This window comes from Podarcis filfolensis (assembly GCF_964270895.1).
Source record: "Podarcis filfolensis genome assembly, chromosome: 1".
Taxonomy (NCBI): domain Eukaryota; kingdom Metazoa; phylum Chordata; class Lepidosauria; order Squamata; family Lacertidae; genus Podarcis; species Podarcis filfolensis.
Window position 1 is genome coordinate 16,012,341 of NC_139604.1, and position 24,815 is coordinate 16,037,155.

The window sequence follows — 24,815 nt, forward strand, 5'->3', positions numbered from 1 at the left end:
CACATGAAACTGCACCCAGTATTCCACAGGTCATTGCTGTCACCATATAGGGGGGGAAATGAAGGGGTTTTCCCACGGGGACCAGTCTTAGAAGAGAGGGAAAGCAGCAACCATGTGGCGGAAATCCTCGACTCCAGGTGGAAGGGTCATCAGGTGGAGTATTTGGTAGCGTGGGAAGGGGAACCGGAGTCAGAAAACACCTGGGTAACGGCAGAGGAAGTCAATGACGAGGTCTTGATTGAAGCGTTCCATCAAAGGTTCCCCAGGAAACCTCAGTCAGTAGCGAGGTTCCGGAGGGAGTACTTTGGCACCACCGACGAGGAGGAGGAATTGGAAGGATTCACGGGGTCTGAGTTGGAAGAAGGAGTAGATTCCGATGAGGATGAGTACTTAGAAACCCGAAACAGCAACCGGTGGAGGAAAATGTTCAAGACTTCGGAAGATGAGGGAAGTTCTTTCAGGGGTTTTGCTCCCTCGCCTCCCGCAGAGGAGGGGAAAGGAGGGGGTGAAGGGGGCCCTGGAGGGGAGGTGGATGTCAGGGAACTGCCATCGGGAGAACTGGAGAGGAAGAGGCTCACAGAGGCTGGCAGAGACTTGTCAGCTGATGAGGGAACCAGCAGGGGGAGAGAGGCAGTTCCAAGGGATAGTGAGTCGGAAGGAGGACTCAGAGACAATTCCAGCGAGAACAGCGAGGAGGTTTCAGGACCTCCTATAGGGACACCCACTCCTCGCCGGAAATTGTCACGTAGAGAGTCCAGAAGACGTGTTTCCGTTAAGGAGCTTTTATGCTGGAAGAAATTCCGTAAACGCCCACTGTCGGATCCTGCCAGCGACTGACGGAGCCATGTTTATGGGGCTCCGTTACAGACAGTGGTTTGTGGACTTAGCCAAACACTGAGGGATTAGGAACTTTACGCACAAGCAGCTCAACATCCCATCTCACCACCACCCAAAAGAAAGGGGGGAGCAACATTCATTACTTGAAAACAAATTAATTTCTGAAGTTTCCGAAATCTTTGGTGTGATACAAAATTTGGTTTTGCTATATTGCTGCCTGTCTCAGAGCTTGTCTCTGCCATCATCTACAGACTTTCAGGTAAATTGTTTTATTTGTCCCCCAAATGATCAAAAACAGAACTGAAGAACACAGTTTTCCATGTGGGAGGAAAAATTAATTACAACAGTCAGCTGCTTTGTATAAACTGGGTGGATGACTAAGTTTGATTTAGCCATTTGCATTTCAGCTTTGGCTTTCATCTCTCTAGCTTTTCAAGTCCAAGATATATATCTTCCGCTAACACCCCTTATGAGGTTCAGAAGTGCCTAAGCTCATCTAACACTTTTATGTTTCTTCCCAAATTGGAGGCCCCAAATTGCAGAGATTTCAACTTGATGATCATGTGAGGTTTGAGCTGATGGTCGTATGAAAAAGAGGACAGACCAAAATGAGTCACTGAATCACAATTGTGCAGCTCCATTTCCTGTACTATTTTAGAAAAACCAGCACTTAATCCTGGGCCGCACTGAGCCAGAGGACTGCACTACTTTATTTCTCAAATTTAGCTTTTTTACATAAAAAACTTGTTTGCTCTGGTTATTCCCTTATTCACTTGCTCAGTTTTAACATGTGCCATGACACAAGTTACATAAAAAGATGAGCAACAGAAGAAATTATCAAGACATTTTCCTAACAGCTGAAATTGCTCGTGTAATTTATGTTTCAATTTCAGCCCTTCTCTTTACAAACCAGCATACATTCCTGACACACTGTTTATTCTCAGCTTATGTTGCACAATCCACCTAACATGTTACACTGGCTGCAGAATGAGCACATTTTATTCTGCCAACAGGGAACTGGTAACTCATTTATTGCTGATTTTGAACGAGTTCTTGGTATGGCTGCCATCTCTCTCCCAATAGGATTCCAAGAGAGTGTTCCCACCCCTCCTTTTCTATAACAAAACACTACATGGCATGCCAAAGCTGGCAAAGCATTTCTGAAAAACGTTGCCTCAAGAAGGCAAGTTATTCATATGCACATTCTCTATCATCCATGTAACTTACGTTCCATGAAATAGGGGCCAGGTTCAATTCGCCATACAATTTGTCCTTTCTGCGTTCCGGTCACACCACGGTTCTTGGAGTCCCAGAAGTTTGCTGGTGAATTCTCATCTGGAAGATGAAAGAAAAAGCATGTCATAACCCAACCAGCTATCAGGGAAGGCTAGCAAGCAGTTTATTTTTAAGAGCAAACCTTTGTACAAGGATGCTTGTCTAATGAAAATTCCCCAAAAAGATATTTTAAAAAAATTATTTCTGTGCCTGTGTTTTTTTACACATGTATTCTGCATGCATTATGCAGAAAATCGTAAGATAAAAGATTGATCACAGAAATGATGTTTCTTCCTTATCAAACAAAATAAGAAAAGCTGACAACTAATACGTGGCAACTGAACTAAGGTTACCAGACATCCCCATTTCCCGGGAACAGCCCCGGATTTACAAATCAGTCCCCATACAAAATCAATTGAAGTTGAAAAGTGTCCCCAGATTCATTGAAAAAAATCTGGTAACAACGGCAGCAAGAATATTATTGGCACAAAAATGGAAACAAGAAGAATTACCGACAAAAGAAGAGTGGCAAATGAAATTAATGGACTATGCAGAATTAGATAAGATGACAGGAAGGATTCAAATCCTGCGGGACCAGAGATTCTTGGAGGACTGGAGTAAATATTTGAATTATTTGAAAAGCAATTGTAATAAACAGATTGCTAAAAGTTTTGTAAGGAGAACTATGCGAAATATTGCAGAGAAGACTATGATGAGAGTTATTAGTTAAGGACAATTAAAAGTAATAGAGAAATTAAGAAATGTAGACTAAGTGATAAAGACTGAAAAATCTTCAGATGCGGTTGATGGAAATCTAAAACACTGTATAAGATAAGAAAATATGTTAAAGGATTGTTGGAAATGAGATGTTAAAAAATAATGTATATGAAATGTTATATATGATATATGATACGTTAAATATATATATATATGAAAGAAAAAATCTGGCAACCTTAAACTGAACCATTCTTTCACATTCAATCATATTAAGTCTTTGTGCAGATACTAAGTTGTCCAGACAAATGATCCTTGGGGAAAATGTCTTTTCTACAGGTTTCCCCTCAGGAGGCCAAAAACGGAGAGGTGGGAAGAGAAGGGCCAGCAAGTAAATGAGCAGGAAGTCAAAATACCTCCCCACATGGCTAAGGGGGTAAAGTGATTCCCCCTCCACAGGAAGTCCACATCTTGCTGGGATTCTTCTGTGAATTCTTATGAAGTTTGAGTCAAGAAAGCTTCAATTCAGAAAAGGCTCCTCCAATCAGTGGAGTTGCATCCTTCGTGGGCGACCGGGGTGTGTACATGCGCCCCAGGCAGGACCAGGGGCTGGGCACGGAAGGTAAATAAAACCCACAGCACCAGCCAAACTTTACCACTGCATCCCCCCAATGCTGCCATTTAGCAAGGGGGCTAGAGGCACAATGGCAAGACCCCTGGTGGCAAGCAAGGTGGGGGTTACTGAGAGGGGATGCCTGGCTCGCGCCCCCTCAAAATCATGCTCCTGGGGCTACACACACACACCTGGCTCTCCCCACACTACACTCCTGCCTCCAATACTCAGAAATCAGCAGCATAAGCAGTGCACGGGGAAGGTACACACACATTTTTAAGGAGATGTAAAATTAGGAGAAACCTGTAAGCAAAATGCAGAGGTGAAAACATCAGACCAGAGAGGCATGACCTCAGTCCGCCAGGTAAAACCAACCAACAGAAGAAACTGTTATAAGAGTTCCAAGGCGTCATAAATAAAATGTACATACACAAGTGAATAAATAAAACCTCTTCCAGTAGACTGGCTGAGTTCTTATCACTTGTTAAATTCTGTAAATAAATTAACTTCTCGCCAACCCCTTACAAAATAAAAACAGGTCTGGCTAAAGGTAGAGCAGACCTGTCAAAAGAGCATCTTCTGTGTATGAATAGGGATAGGTCTGACAATGGATTCAAGACCCAAGCAAGCATTACCAGGTATCTTGACGGACAGGGGACAAGTCATACTCTCGAATTTCTATTGTAGACCACCTCTTTTCTGTTACACTTGATTTAGGGTGGTCTTTGGCTAAGGGGCTGGAAAATCTGTAATGCCAAACTTAAATTTAGGCTGTGTGCTATGAAGACTCCTAACCGGACCAGTTTGCTTCATGTACGCAAATCACTGGATCTGGCTGCAAAGCTGGTGCAGGAATTCTGCACACAGATGCATCTCCCCCTGACACCTGCGATATCACCTTTCCGTGAAGCGGGAAGAAGCCCTTCTTCGAGTACAAACAGATTTCTGCCGCCTCGTGTCATCAGAGGCTGCAAACTTCAGCTGAGACTGTTCTCTCCATTTTCTTCTGAGCAGCTGAAATTGTAAACTGGGATCTGAACTTGAAGCTTGCGTCAGCTATATATACACATAAAACACTTAAAGGGTCAAACACTGCCAAAGGTTAGTAGTTTAGCAAGCAGTGTTCTTGCCTTACAGTCACAAAACCAAACGTTCTGGCAGGAACCTTCAGATGCATTCCATTTATTAGCAAATAACTCATGATGGGAACAGCCACAAAGGCCAGAGAAGGGCAAGTTACCAGCATGACGTGTCCTGCTGCACCCAAGGAGGAAGCGATATTCATGAGTTCTTCACATCATACTCATTTTGCTACTGCCATCTGGGAAAGGTTTCCTAAAAGCAATTCCCATTTCAAGAGTCATTTAGAGGTAAGGATAAAGCAGCAACAAATCCATAATATTCTAATTATAATGATCAGGGAGGGCGAGAGAATACTCAAACCTGCTACCTAAAACTCAACCAAATAATTTAATCTGGAAAGCCTGCTTATTTTAAGTGTTGATATTTGGCTCACCATATGAACACTGTGGTCAAGGCAATTTTGTACCATTCAGTTAGTGCACAGGGCAGATCAAACAATTCCTTCTTTGCTAGGTGGTCTGTGGCCTGTCACTTAACCGTTCCTGTGATGAAACAGAGTTGTTAATGCATGAAGGCAAATGTCATGGAAGTCCAATACCACTGTCTTCCGCGCCAGACATTTCAACCCAGGACACTAAAAAAACCTGCTTTGAGCTTTTCTCAGCTGTTTGCACAGATGGAGAATGATATTAATGTGGGCCAGAAAGCAGATTTTCATTCCCTAGTAAGCCATTTTAAATCTAAATGTACAATTCTAGCCAGAGTTAAGTTTTGCACTTGAACTACAAATACCGTTTTTGTGGCAAGGGCAAAGAACACTTATATGCTGGACACAGCAAATTTGAAAAAAAAATATGTACAACTGCTGATGCCAAAACAGCTTGCTGCCTGAGGCAAAGATCAGAATGGGACCCACACACCACACTATGTGTGCAGAGGCTTACCAATCTTAGTTCAACACTAGTGATGGGAAAGCACATGGGAGCATCAGGCTAACTTGCAGAGCACAGGACTGACACAGCCTCGCCCTCCCAACATCTCACTGCTATTGGTCATCCTTCAGCACCCTCTTGCCGCACTCTGCCTAATGATAGGACCAGTTTTGGGTTGGGTACATGCAGATTGTTTTTGTGAGGGTGCTTCCAGACAGTCAGCGTTTTGTGGGAGGGATTCAACCACATACTAGAACTTTTGGACTGCACATTTAAAGCTCTCTGTCATCCTAGCACATGGGTAGGCAAACTAAGGCCCAGTGCCCAGGTCTGGCCCAATCGCCTTCTAAATCTGGCCCATGGATGGTCCAGGAATCAGCGTGTTTATACATGAGTAGAATGTGTCCTTTTATTTAAAATGCATCACTGGGTTATTTGTGGCACCTGCCTGGTGTTTTTTACATGAGTAGAATGTGTCCTTGTATTGAGGTAAAGGTAAAGGGACCCCTGACCATTAGGTCCAGTCGTGGCCGACGCTGGGGTTGCGGCGCTCATCTCACTTTATTGGCCGAGGGAGCCGGCGTAGCTTCCGGGTCATGTGGCCAGAATGACTAAGCCGCTTCTGGTGAACCAGAGCAGGGCACGGAAATGCCATTTACCTTCCCGCCGGAGCGGTACCTATTTATCTACTTGCACTTTGACGTGCTTTCGAACTGCTAGGTTGGCAGGAGCAGGGACCGAGCAACAGGAGCTCACCCCATCGCAGGGATTTGAACCGCGACCTTCTGACTGGCAAGTCCTAGGCTCTGTGGTTTAACCCACAGCGCCACCTGCGTCCCTGTCCTTGTATTATCTCTGGGTAATTTGTGGGCCATAGGAATTCATTTTCCTCAAAAAATATAGTCCAGCCCCCGACAAGGTCTGAGGGACAGTGGACCGGCCCCCTGCTGAAAAAGTTTGCTGACCCCTGTCCTAACACAACAAGTCCATGGAAGCGGGGGGGATGGGGATACGGAGTTATAGCAGTTTGGAAAGCGTAAGGGCTAACAACAAGATGTGCAAACACCATCAAGCAAACCAGGATGACTACCAGATGAATAACCGCCCCATAAACAAGCCTGATTGAATGCTCAATGAAGAATGGACACCCCATAAGCTTTGTGCAAGCAAATCAGGATGAATGCTGAATTAAAAAGGTCTGGATGAGTAGAGTTCCCTTGCAACCTTTTGGCTTTAGTAAACAGAGACTTTTCAAGTGAAATCTGTTTTCTAGCCTCAGACCAGGCTTGCTGTATCAGTAGCTAAATCTGATTTCCCTGCACAGTCAACACCTCCATTGCTAATAGGATTGGTGATATGTGAATGTTTTTTGACTGCTGGAAAGGCATATATTGGACAGCACACTGACAAAGAACAATTTCCTTCCAATAATACACTTTCCATTTGCGAGAAGCTGAATTCTTTCTTTCCCCTTTTCAAGTTTTACAACTTCTTTGCAGAACGAATGGCTTTCCGCAGAACAACAGAACCACTCCAACCACCCTTTAAATGGTTGCAGAAACAATGCCCTCTCCTTTCCTGGCAGCAGTAGCCAATCACACAAACAGATATTAATTTAATGTAACACCTAAGAGAAAACCAATGAGCAACCACCTTTAAAACAATAAGTAAGGGGGGATGCTCCAACCATTGCAACATAATTCCCACTCTCCTCCTTTTCAGCTATCTTTCTTCGGCGATCACTCGTAGCTGAGTAAGATTGTTTTCCATAAACACGGTTTTAACAGTGAGTCCATAAGTGACTGGGGAGGCCAATTCTGGATCCACACATCCTTCCACAGTGGGGACATTGGTTTCCAGGCGGGAGCTGATCACGGTGTGGATTTGCCAAGCGTGCCTTCCTCCTAGCACGTTTCTCCCTTGCATCCTGAGTTCGAGTGGCTTCAAAGCCCATGACACCTTTGGTAAAGGCTGTTCTCCAACTGGAGTGCTCACAGGCCAGTGTTTCCCAGTTGTCAGTGTTAATACTACTTTTTTTTAGACTTGCCTTGAGACAGTCTTTAAACCTCTTTTGCTGACCACCAGCATTATGCTTTCCATTTTTAAGTTTGGAATAGAGTACCGAGGTGACCCTTCCTGAATCCCAAAATGGTTTTTGGCCTTCTAGGGGGACAGTGGACAGAATTTTCACCGCTTGACAGCTTCAAGAAAAATGCAGAGAGCAAAACCAACCCCTGTATATGGCGTTTATTGACCTGACTAAGGCTTTCAACACTGTAAATCGTAATGCCCTGTGGATTGTCCTTCTGAAAATTGGCTGCCCAGATAAATTTGCAAACATTTTCTGCTATATAGACAACTGGCGTGCTAAATGCACAAGACCAATGAGTAAGAAATCAAAGCGCTTTGGGAAAGAAGTGCTCCAATTCTCTGTACTATACACAGCACTGAAATCTTCCCTAAAGCAGAAATTATCACCATCCTGTCACAATCACCCAACCCGATAATACACGCACAAAATGAAACTAAACTATATCTGGTATTTTATATTTGCATTAATTCATATCACAGTGCTAAATTAACGTTAAAAGGGATTTTTTAAAAAATGTTATCACAATGCCATATACTGTGTTAAATCTGATTCATGGTTATTTTTCATATTTGGGCTGTGTGTGTGTGTGTGTGTGTGTGTGTGTTATTCATCTGGCTTGTCAGTGCTGTAAACCGTCATTGACGTTTCACAATTTAGGTAATCCATTTAGGTAATCAACCCCAAATCAGTTTAAATATGAGCTCCTGAAAGGAGTGTTAGTTTGGATCTGTACCCTCTGCTCCTATAAGTGATTTATGGGGGAGGCGGAGGGGGTAACGGAAACAAATAAGTAAGCTTTTGAATCAGTCACCCCAAAAAACCCCAATTGTTAGGTATGAATGAGTAATCAGGTTAGAAACCCTGGGGTAATAGCTGTGGGTTTTTTCCTTGTAAATAAGCAAATAGACCAGGGGTCAGCAAGGTTTATCTTGTCTGGGCTGGATTGGTCCCACAGATATCCCTCCGTGGGCTGGATTGTGAGCGCCTGTTATTTTCAGCATCTGCACGTGCGCAGACGCGATATCTGGCACCGCAGAAGCGAGTCCCTGCTCCGTGCTGGTTTAGTGCAGAGAGCAGGCAGGCGGCTCAGTTCAGGGGCGGCTCAGGGGCCAGTCAAACAACCTCCGCAGGCTGCTTCCGGCCCATTGGCATTGGTTGCTGACCCCTGAACTAGACCCTTTAATAATAACATCTGCTTAGTGGGGAAGATTTGGAGAGGAATAATGGTAAATCTTGAGTCCAGGTGTGGTTCTTGTTTTGACAAATAAAGCATTCACATTTAAAATTCACAAAAATAAGTAGCTTTATCCTTGTTGTAAGTCAGTTTGAGATTCATTCTTTCTTCGGGGAGGAAGTGACTAATACATTTAATAAAAGAAAAATAATAAACAATACTGCTTTAGTTTCAAATATAAAAACCCACTCCTTTAACGTCAAATATTGCAATTTTTGAACTTCCCTTACCTTTTTTAGGCTACAGAAAGTAATGTAGAATAGATGGGGGGGTTCCCCCAAAATGAACATTAAATTGAGCTGTTTACATACTCTAAATTTGCCTTTGGCAACAGCATTTTTCATTCTGGTTTTCTACACTTACCTGACCTATCCTGTAGTAGGAGATACCTTCCATTCAATTTCGCATCCGTTTAATCATCTGGAGATGTTCTTAAAAACTGAAATTTCTTTTATAAGGCTTCTGTTATCCGTATGCCAATTCTTCTCTCCATTTTAAAAAAAGTTGCCTTCTTGGAAGAGGGAGTACTTGAATACTGTCTTGCACCATCGCTGACATTGTCACGAGCTCACTTGAGAAGCACCTCTGCATTTCCCATCTTCTGCTTTTTGTTTAGATTGGAACGTTTTAAGAAAGCTCTCTCTTGGCGTTCTTAATGTGCTATTTCTTTTACTAGCTATTTCTATTTCTTTTACTAGTTAACCCACCCAGAGAGTTCACTGCTTATTGCGCTCTGAGCAATTGCTCCCTCTGGGTTCAAACATCACAGAATTAGAACAGATGAAGTATTGTCCTTCAGATTAAGTTATTTGTAGCCACTCCCCTCTGAAGGGTACAGGATGCAAAGTCTTCATCCTCCCTTGGCTTCCTTCCTTTTCTGTTTTCCATGGGAGAATTCTGAACAGTTGATCCCACTACTGTACAGTCATCCAGAGGGTGATAAACAGGGAAAATTCAAAACCCAGAAATGACAAGCGCATTAGTCACAGAAAACAAAACACAAGAACCAAAAGTCTCTCATATTTATTGCATCTTTGCAATGACATCACTTAGGTACCGTAACAAAGCCCAACATTCTTGTCTTTGTAGGCTGCAAAAGGTTCCCTAGAGTGCACTAACAAACACACAAGGTAATCGTTGTATATTTACTGCATTAGCTTGCATTGGCTTGGGGGCTCTACTTGCTTTCTCATTTGCAGAGAATTCTTGATGATATCAGATGATCTCATAAACGCCGCAACTAAATGAATAAGCAGCAGTAAAAAAAATTTACCAGCTTCGGTTGGTAAGGCCCCTACAACTGCTCCTAGATAACTTGGCCACAGTTGCCCATGCATTTGGTAAGCTCATGATTTGATTACTGTAATTTGCTCCATGTGGGACTACCCTTGGGGTTGGTCAGGAGGCCATCGCCAGTGCAGAACACAGTGGTGCATGCTCTGGTTATCTCCCGCTTGGACTACTGCAAAGCGCTCTATGTGGGGCGACCTTTGAAGGTGACCCGGAAACTACAACTAATCCAGAATGCAGCAGCTAGACTGGTGACTGGGAGTAGCCAGTAAGATCATATAACACAGGTCCTGAAAGACCTACATTGGCTCCCAGTACGTTGCTGAGTACATTTCAAAGTGTTGGTGTTGACCTTTAAAGCCCTAAATGGCCACGACCCAGTATACCTGAAGGAGCGTTTCCACTGCCATCGTTCAGCCCGGACACTGAGGTCCTCCTCCAAGGGTCTTCTGCTGGTTCCCTCACTGCGAAAGGTGAGGTTACAGGGAACCAGGCAGAGGGTCTTCTTGATAGTGGCACCCGCCCTATGGAACGCCCTCCCATCAGATGTCAAGGAAATAAGCAACTACAGTGGTACCTCGGGTTACATACGCTTCAGGTTACAGACTCCGCTAACCCAGAAATAGTACCTTGGGTTAAGAACTTTGCTTCAGGATGAGAACAGAAATCATGCTCCAGCGGCGCGGCAGCAGCAGGAGGCCCCATTAGCTAAAGTGGTGCTTCAGGTTAAGTACAGTTTCAGGTTAAGAACGGACCTCCGGAACGAATTAAGTACTTAATCCGAGGTACCACTGTACCTGACTTTTAGAAGACATCTGAAAGCAGCCCTCTATCGGGAAGGTTTTGATGCCTGTTGTTTTATAGTGTTTTTAATATTCTGTTGGGAGATGCCCAGAGTGGCTGGGGAAACCCAGCCAGATGGGCGGGGTATAATTATTATTATTATTATTATTATTATTATTATTATTATTATTATTATTACTACTACTACTACTACTCTAGGCTGCTACTTGAGAGACCACCTTATTCCTTATACACACAGACCACTGAGATCTGCAGAAGATCTGCCATCCCCCCCCCCCCAATTCTCTAGGAGCAATCATAGAACATCTTGTCCTTTACAGCTCTTTCTTAGGTGAGTGCAGGCTGGGCTGCCAGCATGTGCTCTCCAGCAGCGCTTTTTTAAAGTTTAGAAATAAAGAGGAGGAAATAAAGGAATCTGCAGACAACCTCTCAACACAGTTTGGAAGGTGGTGGTGGTTTTCAGTCTTGCTCTGGTTTTAGGAGCTGGACTAAATGTGAATTGTTGGAAGTGTAGCAGTAATTTGTTGGGAATGCCCTGGAATTATTGGGAGACATAAACAACTTCAAGATTTAACTAGATGTGCAATTCTACTGAATTGTGTTATTTGGCAAGTGTGTTGAAAAGCTCAAAGTACTTGCCAAATAACTAAATGTATTCATTTAAAAATATTTGTATATTGCTTTTCAACCACAGCCGCTACCAATGTAACGTATTGCAAGCAAATAGGTGCACTTTCGTACCACTGGGTTGGAAAATCTTTGCTTAAGGGATACTTAAATTTATTTGCAACAGGATCTTTTTATTGTACTTACTATGTACATTTCCCCCCTTATGGCCACTCTCTGGTTTTAGGCACAAGTTCCCAAAAACCCATTATGGTATCTTTGAGAATGTGACACTTGTTTTTAAATGCATTTTAAAACACATAGTAAAATACATTTTTAAAAGGGCAATAGACCATGGGTAGGCAAACTAAGGCCCGGATCCGGCCCAACTGCCTTCTAAATCCGGCCCATGAATCAGCGTGTTTTTTACATGAGAAGAATGTGTCCTTTTCTTTAAAATGCATCTCTGGATTATTTGTGGGGCATAGGAATTTGTTCATATTTTTTTCCCTTCAAAATATAGTCTGGCCCCCCACAAGGTCTGAGGGACAGTGGACTGGCCCCCTGCTGAAAGAAGTTTGCTGACCCCTGCAATAGACTATTTCAGGAGTAGCACAAAGGTGTCAGGATATAATGCCAGATATAATGTACCCATACCGCTCTATTATGTCTAGATCATTAAGGATGAAGGAGAGAATGCCCTTGGACTACAGGGGCACAGAGCTGTAAGTGTGGTGACAATTAAGGCTAAATACTACCAGGGGTGGGGCAGGAGAGGAATATAAAACAAAAGTGTCATTTTAGTTTCATTTTCACTTTAGTTGCTGCCATAAAGCACCTCTGCTTTTTGATGTGCTTTTGTGTGCGCTTGTGTATTTTGTAATCTAAGATCTCTAGACAGTAGAAGCGAAAATGCAAAAGCCTGCAAGGACTGCTTTTTAAGGACATTATTTGTTGTTGCTGTTTAGTCGTGTCCGACTCTTCGTGACCCCATGGACCATAGCACACCAGGCACTCCTGTCTTCCACTGCCTCCCGCATTGTGGTCAAACTCATGTTGGTAGCTTTGAGAACACTGTCCAACCATCTCATCTTCTGTTGTCCCCTTCTCCTTGTGCCCTCCATCTTTCCCAGCATCAGGGTCTTTTCCAGGGAGTCTTCTCTTCTCATGAGGTAGCCAAATACTGCAGCCTCAGCTTCAAGATCTGTCCTTCCAGTGAGCACTCAGGGCTGATTTCCTTCAGAATGGATAGGTTTGATCTTCTTGCAGTCCATGGGACTCTCAAGAGTCTCCTCCAGCACCACAATTCAAAAGCATCAATTCTTCGGCAATCAGCCTTCTTTATGGTCCAGCTCTCACTTCCATACATCACTACTGGGAAAACCATAGCTTTAACTATACGGACCTTTGTTGGCAAAGGGACATTATAGGGCTGCTGAACTCTTTTGTCTCCCTGTCACTGTCCTGCCAAAACATCTCCTTTCTGAGATGCGACTTGCATTTCCAGAGAAAGTCCCATTGGCGCCCTTGTAATGCAAAGCGCCAGCTTTGGAGATGCAATTTTGTTGGGACTGTGGCAGGGAGAGAAGGCATGAAACCTCTCCTCACCTCAAGGCTGCTCAAGCTTCCCAGAGATTGCTACTTACATATGAGGAAACACGCATGGACAATGTTTGTTTATTTTATTAGAAATTCCGGGGCAATCTCCAAAACGCAATGCAATAGAACCATAAAATATCCAACATCCACAGTCGATAGCTCTGCTGCTAAAGCATGAGACTCTTAATCTCAGGGTTGTGGGTTCAATCCGCATGTTGCGCAAAGGATTCCTGCATTGCCGGGGGTTGAACTAGACGGTGCCTTGTGGTCCCTTTCCAACTCTTCTATGCCAAAAAGACACATAGAAAGACTAGCAAATGCTTAAGTAGTCCACTGGGCACCCATCAGATTTTTTTTCCATACTACAACTCCCATCAGCCCCAGCCAGTATAGCCAGCGGTCAGGGATGATGAGAGCTGTAGTCTGACATCTGGAGCACGTCACATTGATGTGGCTTCAACGAGTGTATAAAACAAGACCAACACCAGAATGGAGACCAAAAAATCGCCTAGTCCAACATCCTGTTTTCAAAGTAAGCAACCGGATGTCTATGGGATGGCAGCAACCAAGGAATAAGTACATCACTCTTCCATCCTCTGGAAGAGAAACAGTTGAATATAACCAGTGAGGGAGATGAAATAAACCCACTAGCATCAACTTTCTCCCAAAAGCTGTTGCTATAACATCAACTTTGGCCCTAAGTTGAGGAGTTGCCGGGGCGGGGGGGAGGAAGCCAAAAGAGATAACAAAGAGGAATCTGCTGTTTTATGGGGCCATTAATGACAGCTGTTATTACTAAATTTATTAAATGGATTTGTACTCCCCCTTTTTTTTTTTACTCCAGTCTTCAAAGCAGTACACAGTATTAATACAGTGCAATGAACACAGGTAAAACAAAAACAAAATAAAACCAGTGAACCAGGAGCAAAAGCAAACACCTTCACTTGTCTATCCCTTGACTCCTTCCCACAGGTCAGTTGCTTCCATATGGCCCTGCCATGTCAGAGTGGCCTGGCAAACAGGTGACGTTATGCCACAGGGTGGGTACTGCTCAGCTGGAAGCCATCAAATATCCAGGGTTTACAGGCACCTGCTTATGCATTAAACATTGCAAGGACCCATTCTCACACACACTTCATAAGCAACCTTCTTTAATGAGCCTTGTCTATCAGTGAGAGAAATGGAGAGTCGCATAACTGACATGCCTTAAAATAGGCTGAACGGGTGGCAGGCTATTTTTACAGCACTTGCTTGTTTCTCTGGAAAATATTATAAAGCATATGCCTGCCGTTTTGCTTTTTCTATAAATGAGCAGAACACTGCATAGCTGAAACAGGCTTCAGTTCCTTGGGATTTTATGTCTGTGCTCCACAACATTTTAAAACCCACAGGCATAAATAGGATTCTCTAACTACAGACTCATTGAAATTCTATGACTGGGTACCTTAATGCAATTGCACTACTGGTTTGCTCAGCTCTTTTTAGAGGTTTGTATGCCACAACATTCCTATCTGCTTAAAAAGCAAGGACAAGATCTCCACATCCAGTCCAGCTTCCTGCCTCTGTGCAGTTATCAGCCTAGATTTTGGCAGAAGACGTTGCCTAATCTCCTTCCTTCCTTCCTAATGTCTGTTCTCTTGCCTCCTCTCACATGATTAGCAGATAACTGTTGTTGTTCAAGTAACATCAGACAACAATGTGCAGCAGAGGCATCTCTGGCACGCAAAACATCAATTTATTTCTCCATAAACTAGCAAGCTGATAGCAGGTGACAAAAACAGCTCTGCATTTAATTCGTTGGATCCTATCAGGCTAATTTCATCCACTTCTGGGGTTGCCGGGTAATTTCCATTTTCATGTAATAAGCGGAGGGGCATGCCTTGTTTTAGGATAACTACACACAGGATTTCAGACATGCTGGCTTCAAATGTAGGAACAAAGCAGTTAAGTTTGACTGGAATCAACAGGCCTGCTTCTAAGTGAAGACTTTCATGGTTGCTTGTTGCAATAATCAGTGCAGCCCCACTTATTTTGTTTGTTGTTTTAATGCAGCAACTCTAGCCAAGGAAGATAAAGCTGAATTCCAGAACTAAGTAAAGACAGAATCTCCTACATCCCACACACTTATTTTATCTTATACAGTGTCATAAGCAAAAACCAGGAGGAATCAGCTTGGACCACTGCAGAGATACTGTCTTGTCCACAGGAGAACACAAATAAATTGTCCCAGATGAAATGTACACCAAGAATCGTAAAAAATGGAAAACGGAGTCACTCTGACCTTCCTGTTTGATAGCTGGAGCACACACGTTACAAAGATCAAACAAGCAGTACCTCAAGGACCGCCTCTTTCCATATGAACCTACCCAGACCCCGAGATCATCTTCTGAGGCCCTCCTTCATGTGCCTCCTCCTCAAGAGGTCCGGATGGTGGCAACACGAGAACGGACCTTCTCTACAGTGGCTCCCCATCTGTGGAATGCTCTCCCCAGGGAAGTTCGCTTGGCACCTTCATTACACACCTTTAGGCGTCAGGCAAAAACATTCCTTTTTAACTAGGCCTTTGGTTGATTTACAGTACAACTTATGCCGTTTTAAAATGTGTGTTTTTTTAGAGGGGGGGTTATTGGGTTATTTTTGTTTTTATTATGTATTTTGTGGTTTGATATCTTGATTTTATTCTGTGAACCGCCCTGAGACCCCCGGGTATAGGGCGGTATATAAATGCAATAAATAGTAATAGAAAGAACACTTCACTCCAGATTCAGCCAGGTACCCATCACTGATAAAACAAACAGCCTTCCTGTCCTCACATAGAATCTTGGGGGAGATGCTGGAATGTACTTTTAAGGGCAATTTCAATTTACAAATGCAACTCATGCAGACAGAGGGCAACAGGAACTCCTTATTTTCAAAGAATGAGCTCAGCTCAGGCAGGTGACTGGAAAGGTTTCTTCGGCTCATAAAATCCATTTACTTCCCTGAAAACTATGCAAAACAAACTATTCTCTTTCAGCATTCCCCACCCACCAGAACACATCAATCGCTTATTTACTGGCAACACTCAAGTGAGGGGTGTAAATACAGAGTACAGTTCCATATTGTTTGATGTTGTCTTAATCTTTACCTGCCTTCGTATCTTTTGATCTATTTTGTATAGATGTAAAACTTATGATTAAAAAAATCTACAAGGCAGAACCTTCACACGCCTGCTATTTATAGGAACGCTCAAAATGAGCCAAACAATTATATTTTGCTGACATTCTTGGCTGGAATTGTTTATATCTGTGTGACTCAGAACTTTCAAAACGAGGTCATGCAGTAAAAGAGAAAATTCCAGTATGCATAGTAGAATACAGAGTGTAACAAAGAAGGAAGGAAGGAAGGGGGAATAAAATAAGTACGGGGAGAAGCCACAATGGCTAGCTGAATACCCAGCCAAAGTTAAGCAGTCTTCAGTCAAACAGATTTTAAATGACTTAACTTTGCTTTTTAAGGTGCTTAACTTGGAATCATCGTATCCTCTGTTATTGGCTGCATCAAATCCTCTGTAGGTCTAAGGCAGGAATGGAGACCTTTTAAAGTCAAGTGTCATGTTACTCTTACCTTTATACCATAGGCTCCATTAAAGGTAAAGGTAAAGGGACCCCTTACCATTAGGTCCAGTCGTGGCCGACTCTGGGGTTGCGGCGCTCATTTCGCTTTATTGGCCGAGGGAGCCGGCATACAGCTTCCGGTCATGTGGCCAGCATGACGAAGCCGCTTCTGCTGAACCAGAGCAGCGCACAGAAACGCCGTTTACCTTCCCGCCGGAGCGGTTCCTATTTATCTACTTGCACTTTGACATGCTTTTGAACTGCTAGGTTGGCAGGAGCAGGGACCGAGCAACGGGAGCTCACCCCGTTGCGGGGATTCGAACAGCTGACCTCCTGGTCAGCAAGTCCTAGGCTCTTTTGTTTAACCCACAGCACCACCCGCGTCCCATAGGCTCCATTACAGCCATACAAAAACCAAAAGTTTGTACAGTACACTCACACAAACACACACTCTTGCATCCAGGCATTGTCTCAATTACTCTAGCTAGGCAAAGCACTTCAGGAAGTTGCATGGCAGGTCCAGGGAGGGGCATGGCTTTCGCAGAGCCCCAGGCGAGATGGAGAAGCCTGGGTGGATGCATCCAGCCCCTCTGGGGCCTGAAGTCCTCCCCTTGGCTCTCAAAGTGGACTATAGGCCAGGAGCTGCTACTGCATTGCCTGTGGGCATCAGGGTAGCCACCAGCACCTCCTACAAAGGCATCCACAAAGGGTTTCCACCAATCCCCCAATCTGCTGTATTCCCCAATCTGCTGTATTCCTATTGGCTTGCTCTGTCTTCCTGCTTGTTCTGCTCTGCTGCCATCTTAGGTTAACCTTACCCTCTTAAAAATGATTAGATGATTAGATGAAAGGATTTGACCCCCTCTTGTGTTTTGGGATAGAACTTGGCTCTAGCATGGTGGTGTAGCAATGTCCAGTGGTGTAGCATGGGGTTGGCTGTGGGGGCTGTGGCCCTGGGCATGTTTTTTCGAGGAGGGGAGTGAACAGGCTCCCTCATTGGAGCCTGGCTTTGCCGCATGAGAGAGCTGCGGCCCAAGCCGGACCTGGGAGTGGAGGGAGGCTGCCGTGGGTGGGTGGGTGTGGGTGGGTGTTTATAATTGCTTATAAACTTCCAATGGATCTCAGAATTTTCAGCTGCATAAAATATTGGTTTAAAAGATATATGTCCCCTCTTCTCTTTTAGAAAAAAAATATATATTGAAAGACTATCAACCAAAATGAGTTCATTATCGTTTTCTTTCAGTTAAGTTTTGCACAAATCTATGCTTGTCCTATCTTACGTTTCCTATATCGCAGGCAGCCATACACATGTATTACACCTTGGGATCTCAGTGTGAGGCTTAAGTCTCTGGTGACCCTTAAGAAGGTCTTGAACAGCTTTTTTTTTTCTCTGCAGCAATTAATAGCTAATATAAGCTGGTGTTATAGATTGGGCTGGTATATTGGGGCCTGGCCACGTTTATTAATTTCGGTGCTGGTTTTTAAACACTGTGGTGATTTGGAAATCGTGAGTGGTTTTAATATTGCATTTTAGAAATACACGCATGTTGCAAAGTGCTTTGTCGAGAACGTTCTAAAAAGGAAATAATAAATCCATTATATAAATGGATTCATATAATTATATAAACGGATTATATAAATGGATATAAACACAAACACAAGCTTCACCACTGCACCCATGATCTCTCCTTCCTTCGTGACACAGCGTTGCTTTTCACAGGTGAAACACACTAAGACCCATCAAAATGGAAGTCTCCTCTCAGAGGATTACCTGAAACACTGCAAACAATTCTGCTTGTAAATGTGTAAAATCCTTTTTTGTTGTTGTTGAAGTTTGAGATGGCTTGCATCAAAATCTTAAACCATATCGTATACACAGTCACATCACAAACTATTTTCCTCCAAGTTACATCATGCGTAAGACTGCAAAGTTCAAAAGTCCCCCTTACAGACACAGCCAGGGCCATTAATTATACATATGGCTAGATCACAACATCCAGATTCCCATCATTGCTACAGCTGCCTGCAGTGACATTAATGTTTTCCCCTGCCCTTTTACTTTATGAATAAATAGGCTACACTGAGCACATGATACTTACTAAATACAGAAAAGCAAGCATTTGCAAAAATCAGCTGTTAGTCGTACAGCGCACTACCCTTTACAATGTTCAGTTGTTGTTTATGTCGGAGCAGGTTTTTGTGTTACCCTGATTTGCTAGCACAAATTTCAGGAGTCTTAGTCCCCTTGCTCAAATGTGTACATATATACACACACTTGGGGTGAGGTGGGTTATGTGTGTGTATATATGTACACATTTGATCAAGGGGACTACGACTCCTGAAATCTTAGGCCATAATACATGTGTCCCAAGCCTCTTTGCTGGAAATTTGGAAAAATAATAACACACATTATTGGAAATAATAGAATACAAGCATAATGGCACATTCCCTCTGTAGAAGACTTCTTATCCAGCAGAGGAATCTCGCTCATGAAAAGGGGGAGGCAGGAGGTTCCCCCTTTTTCTCTCCCCTCCCTTTTTTTGAGGGTTTCAGGACTAATTGGAACAGGATGGGATATGGCGCTCTGGGTTGCAGAAGAGAAGGGCAAGTCGATGAAAATAACCTCTCCTTCCACCCTTTCCCATCACAGGGAGCATCCTGAGTAAAAATGTTCAGTGGATGCTACCACCAGTAGCAACAAACTTTGGATTCAACCCTACAGATGTTATCTACCACTCATAGTCCAAAAATTCACATTGTGCAACACTTTTATTCTCATGCATTATTTTGCTCTTCCTATTATCTTACAGTATATAAAGGGAAAATACTAACTGTTTGACAACCTGCTGTTACTATTTCTATTGCTTCGTGGTTTAGGGCAAAAATACTTAAAACACACACACACACACACACACACACACACACACACACACACAAATGACCTCATATAGAAGTTAGCTATTATGATGCTTGATCTCCAATTTCCTATTATATCTATTTAAATTATTTTATTATTTCAATGAACCCTACAAAGTATGAACTTTTTGCTTGCATTCACGTTAAAACATATTTTAATAAATGCTATTATGAATTACTTTTATTATTCGGATCTGCAGAATCCCAGAATTACGAAAACATGAAACTTCTTTTTTTCATAACTTAGGTTATACCATGACTACACTTTGCAACTTCTGGTGATTAAGAGCAGGTTTTTTGCTTTTTAAAGTTCTCCTCCAGAAGATAAATATTTTTTCCTTTATTTCCATATTCTGCATGGTGCACATCACAGAAAAGAAAGATATAAAATAGAAATCCCAAGACTGGCAATTAGACAAAAAGATCCTAAAATAATTGCACCACTGTTTTCATTCTTAAAAACCTGAATGTTTGTATTTCCCCAAGCTGCTTCACAGACATTTAACTTAAGAATGGATTTTACCTTCTGAAGCACAGGAATGCTCCGTCTTTCACTTCCATAAGGTCAGCCAAAGAGTATGTGGTTCCTGAATACCAAAGTCTGCCAAGTGATTTATTTCAAGAGACTTACTCACTTCCTCAGTTATTTCTTGTATATATATATATTATAAATAAAAAAACCAACCCAGCAACACCCAATTTTTAAAAGTATTAAAGGAAACTAACCAACACATCCTGAAAGAAAATAATACCAAGGCTCAAGCAAGATAAAATCTTCTGAAAACTCAAACAAAAAGGAAAAAGTAGAGGGAAAGGCAGGGGTTTAATATCTTTGAAACACTTTGTGCTTTTAATTGCAGCATTTTAAGCAATTTATAGCTACATTTCAAATAACATTCTAAAGTAGGGTCAAGCAGCACAGTGCTCTCTAGATTTTGGACTCCAATTCTGCTTCCTTAACAAAAGAGTGATCCCACCCAGTATTATTTTTCTAGAAAAAGAGGTGCTGGAACTCATCATGAATGCCTCCGTTGTTCTATATAATGGCGCCCATCTGAGGTGCTGGAATTGAGTTCTGGCAAGTTCTGGCTGAAAATAAGCCCTCATCTCATCTACAATCAAATGTTAAATCATCTTCACCATGGAGGGTCAACTGGCAGCCCATGGCTTCTAATGGCCCTACCAAACTGTATTCACAGTTCAGCAAAAAAGCCATTATTATTGTTGTTTGTTTGTTGTTGTTGTTGATTGAATTTATATACCACCAAATACCATTTCATTCATAAGGGAAAGAAACATGTTTCGAACTTCTAAGGATAAAAGGTATATCTAAGCTTAATGTTAAATATGTATTCTATAGCTTTTGTATACGCATATATCATTTTTTAATGTACATAATTACAAGCAAGGCAAATATGCATTTTCTGTCCCCTTCCCTTGAAGAACAGAGTGACTCCAGATGTCATGAGTCCCTAGGAGGCACCTTGGAGGGGCTGGTCAAAACAGAACCTCCGGCACTGTGTCCCACACCTTGAAGCCCTCTCCTTCTGCAGCTCCCACGGACAAAGATCTCCCCACCCAGGAGGCACTCAATACCTTCATTACCTAGGACACAGAGATGGCAGAGCCACCTCAAACAGGCTGCTTGTGCCCAGTCCACTGGGAGTTCCCATTTGCTTGTTCATTCCACACATGTCCGCCTCTGAGGGGGATCAGGTGATGTGTCAAATGTTGAACCAATGTCCTAGCTAGGTTAGCCATGTCATGTCCCTGCTGCACAGGTGTTACCTTCACCGTGTTTATGTACCGTACTGATCTGAATGTTAAAGGTGGTACAGTGGTATCTTGGTTTTCGAATGTCTCTGTTGACGAACATTTCAGTTCATCAATGGAGTAAATGCTTCGGTTTTTGAACATGCCTTGGAAGTTGAACATGCCATGTGGCTTCCGCTGAGTGCAATACAGTGGTACCTCGGGTTACAGACGCTTCAGGTTACAGACTCCGCTAACCCATAAATAGTACATCGGGTTAAGAACCTTGCTTCAGGATGAGAATAGAAATCGTGCGGCGGCAGCGGGAGGCCCCATTAGCTAAAGTGGTGCTTCAGGTTAAGAACAGTTTCAGGTTAAGAACGGACCTCCAGAACAAATTAAGTTCTTAACCAGAGGTACCACTATATCCTGAAGTTTGCCTGTCAGCTACAGAGTTTTCGGTTTTTGTCCACTTCAGAACTCAGACGGTCTTCCGGAACAGATTACGTTTGAAAACTGAGGTACCACTGTAGTAGAAAACAGAATCTGAGTCCTTCATCCAGTGAGAGCCAGGGCACCAAACAACACCTAATTTGCACAGTCCTAACCTATATTAAGGGAGGCGGGTGGCACTGTGGTCTAAACCACTGCGCCTCTTGGGCTTGCTGATCAGAAGTTTGGCGGTTCAAATCCCCGCGACAGAGTGAGCTCCCGTTGCTCGGTCCCAGCTCCTGCCAACCTAGCAGTCTAAAAGCACACCAAAAGGTTTAAGTAGATAAATAGCTACTGTTCCAGTGAGAAGGTAAACGGCGTTTCCATGCGCTGCTCTGGTTTCGGTGTTCCGTTGCGCCAGAAGCGGCTAAGTCATGCTGGCCACAAATGCTGACTCCCTCGGCCAGTAAAACGAGATGAGCTCTGCAACCCCAGAGTCGTCTGTGACTGGACTTAACTGTCAGGGGTCCTTTACCTTTTTTTAACCAATATCAAAGTTCTAACACAAAGGTGATGCTGAAGTTTGAGCTATCTCTCAGAGACTATAGCCTGCAATGTGAGCCGGCTACATGAATTTGAATTAATGTCTGTGGAATGCTCTCCCTCGGGATGTTCGGCCTGGCGCCTGCATTATATATATTTAGGTGCCAGGTGAAAACATTCCTCTTCAACCAGGACTTTGGCTGATTCATCTTCTACAGCCTTTTAAATGTGTCTGTGGGAAGTGGGGGGGTGTCATCATTTTGCTGTTTTGTGTTAATTATTTACTTGTTTTTATCCTGTATTTTATTCTGTGAGTCACCCTAAATTCTTTTGATGAAGGGTGGTACATACATCTATTTTTTTGTGGTTGTTGTGGTTGTTGTTGTTCCCTCGCACATGGTATTTTTTTAAAAGGAAAAAAAAGAAGCAGCATTAATTAACACATAACCTCTCTGAGAAATGACCAGCATGCAGCAAGCTTCTGTCTGCCACCTGTGGTTGCTTGATTTTTATTACAGCAAATGATACATCAAACACTGTTTCATTAAAAACAAAACAGGAACCAACAGTTGATCTGGACTTTCTAGGATTGAGTCCAGACATTTCCTATAAGCAAAAGTTCATGTTTACCAGACACTATGCGGAGCAGCAATAGAAGTTTCAGCACAGTAGGGGAACTATTCTAAAAAGAAGAAAAGTGGGGGCGGAAACCTTGGGAAAATGAAAATATTTAAAACAAATCAAAGAGTACTTTGAGCCAAATGGAAACTCTCAAACAAATAGTCCCAGGTACAATATAAACATTGCAACCTTGTCATAAATGCTGGGAAATAAATAAAGCAAGACCAGGCTTTGTGCTCACTGATCAATTAGATACTGGCTTGCAGCAGACTTTTTTTGCAGACTGTTGAGACGAATTCCTGGGAAGTTTATTACAGGATCCTCCAAAGGGAAAAATCAGTGCTAGCAAACAAGAATGCCCAACAGTACCAATGACTGCCAACCTACAATATGCAGATGCAGGGAGTACAGGACTTATTCTAGGCGATGGGTCACCAATGGGGTGAGTGCTTGCTTTCACAGAGTGTGTCTGGTGCCAGCGACAGTTTCTGCAGTTTGCAAATTTGCCCACAGACCCAGAAAGGTTGTTAGCCCCTGTTCTGGGTTGTGCTTTAGGTATGAACAGTCAATAATGAAGCCCAATGGGCCTGGGCCATGCCAAAGAAGAACCCTGTGTACACCCTAAAACACACCCAAGCATCCTCTGCAAAGTCTGGGAAACTTTGGTCAATTGTTTCTGAAGAAGCCAGTATTCAGAAGCCACCTTCCTATCCTTAACTACCACAACTTAGCTTGTTTGGAAGCTGCTTGGTAGAGATGCAATAGAAAGGTAGGCTTAACTGTTGCTTCCTGACGTGTTTCCTCCCTGCAAAGTGGCAGGAAAGGGATCTGCATGAAGCTTCCACATAACCTGGCTAATGGGTCCGAATTATAAATCAAAAGCAGTTTTAGGATCAGAAGAAGAAAAGTCCATACTGTAGCGTGGCCACTTGTGTGTTGCCCTAAAAAGAGAACAAAATGGGCATAGATTTGTAGCAGGCGTGGGCGATGTATCGATACATCACCCAGGACCAGTTTGAGAGCCAGAGCACAATGGCACCATCACCCGGCGGGTGAAACTGCCACCACCAGAGTCCCTCCGCCACCAGTGTCCAGAGCAAGGAATGAGCTACATTGGCCCCAGCACCCGCATGGCCATAGCTGCTCTCCAACATTGCGATGTATCACGACATTTGGCTGGTGATACATGGCTATGTTGAAAAGTTGTTATCGCCCAGTCCTAATCTATAGGTGCAAATCCAGCAGTTCAAATACTTTAAATAAAAATACAGCACATCTGACCACACCTGTGTGCTACCAACTGTGAATGGAGAACTTCCAAGCCCCCTCCTGCTCTCCCCTCCTTATGATTCCGTACATTTGAACTGGGCTTGTACCAGACAAGCCCTCTAAATATGGGACTTCCTTGTGGAAGGTGGGAAGGCACATAACCACCCTTACCAAGCTCTGATACAATTCACAGCCTTAATTTTAAATCTAATATTATTTTGCTGCAAATACAATTATATTTGCGGTGTCTCTGAAGCAGACCTTGAAAGCCATAAGCTTGTTATATCTGAAAACATGGCCTCATAGTCAAATGCACAAATTTAGCTCTCAGTCTTAAAACATATTTGAGGCTGATTAATTTCAAGAGAACAGGCTTTTGAATATGTGCCCTCAGGTGACAGCTTAAAACAAATGTTAAAATATATACTGCTTCGAAAAGTGCGAGCCTCAAGGAACTAAGACGCTTAGTGACATTTGTAAGAGTATCTGCCTCAAACCATTTGCTGGTTTTTTTATCCGTTGAATGGGGTTACCAGTTGTGCTCATTTTAGGAGTATGTCTTTTGCAAAGGGAGACAACTTGGCCAATAAATGATCTGGTTAGACAA

The 24,815-nt window shown here is 43.1% G+C and overlaps 1 protein-coding gene and 1 long non-coding RNA gene across 7 annotated transcripts in view; one reads left to right on the forward strand and one right to left on the reverse strand.

Moving 5' to 3' along the window:
- The window catches only part of LOC310743842, an 887,199-nt gene that overhangs the window by 105,373 nt on the left and 757,011 nt on the right, over positions 1-24,815 (forward strand). The window lies entirely within an intron of this gene.
- The window catches only part of HECW2 (HECT, C2 and WW domain containing E3 ubiquitin protein ligase 2), a 192,929-nt gene that overhangs the window by 95,656 nt on the left and 72,458 nt on the right, over positions 1-24,815 (reverse strand). For 4 of the 6 annotated variants that reach the window (XM_083626115.1, XM_083626116.1, XM_083626119.1 and 1 more), the window contains exon 3: positions 2,065-2,172. In XM_083626115.1, coding sequence (XP_083482241.1) covers positions 2,065-2,172 — 108 coding nt within the window. Of the gene's footprint in view, positions 1-2,064; positions 2,173-4,679; positions 4,775-9,143; positions 9,554-24,815 lie in introns of those variants that run through there. The other 2 variants (XM_083626118.1, XM_083626117.1) reach the window with 2 other exon arrangements.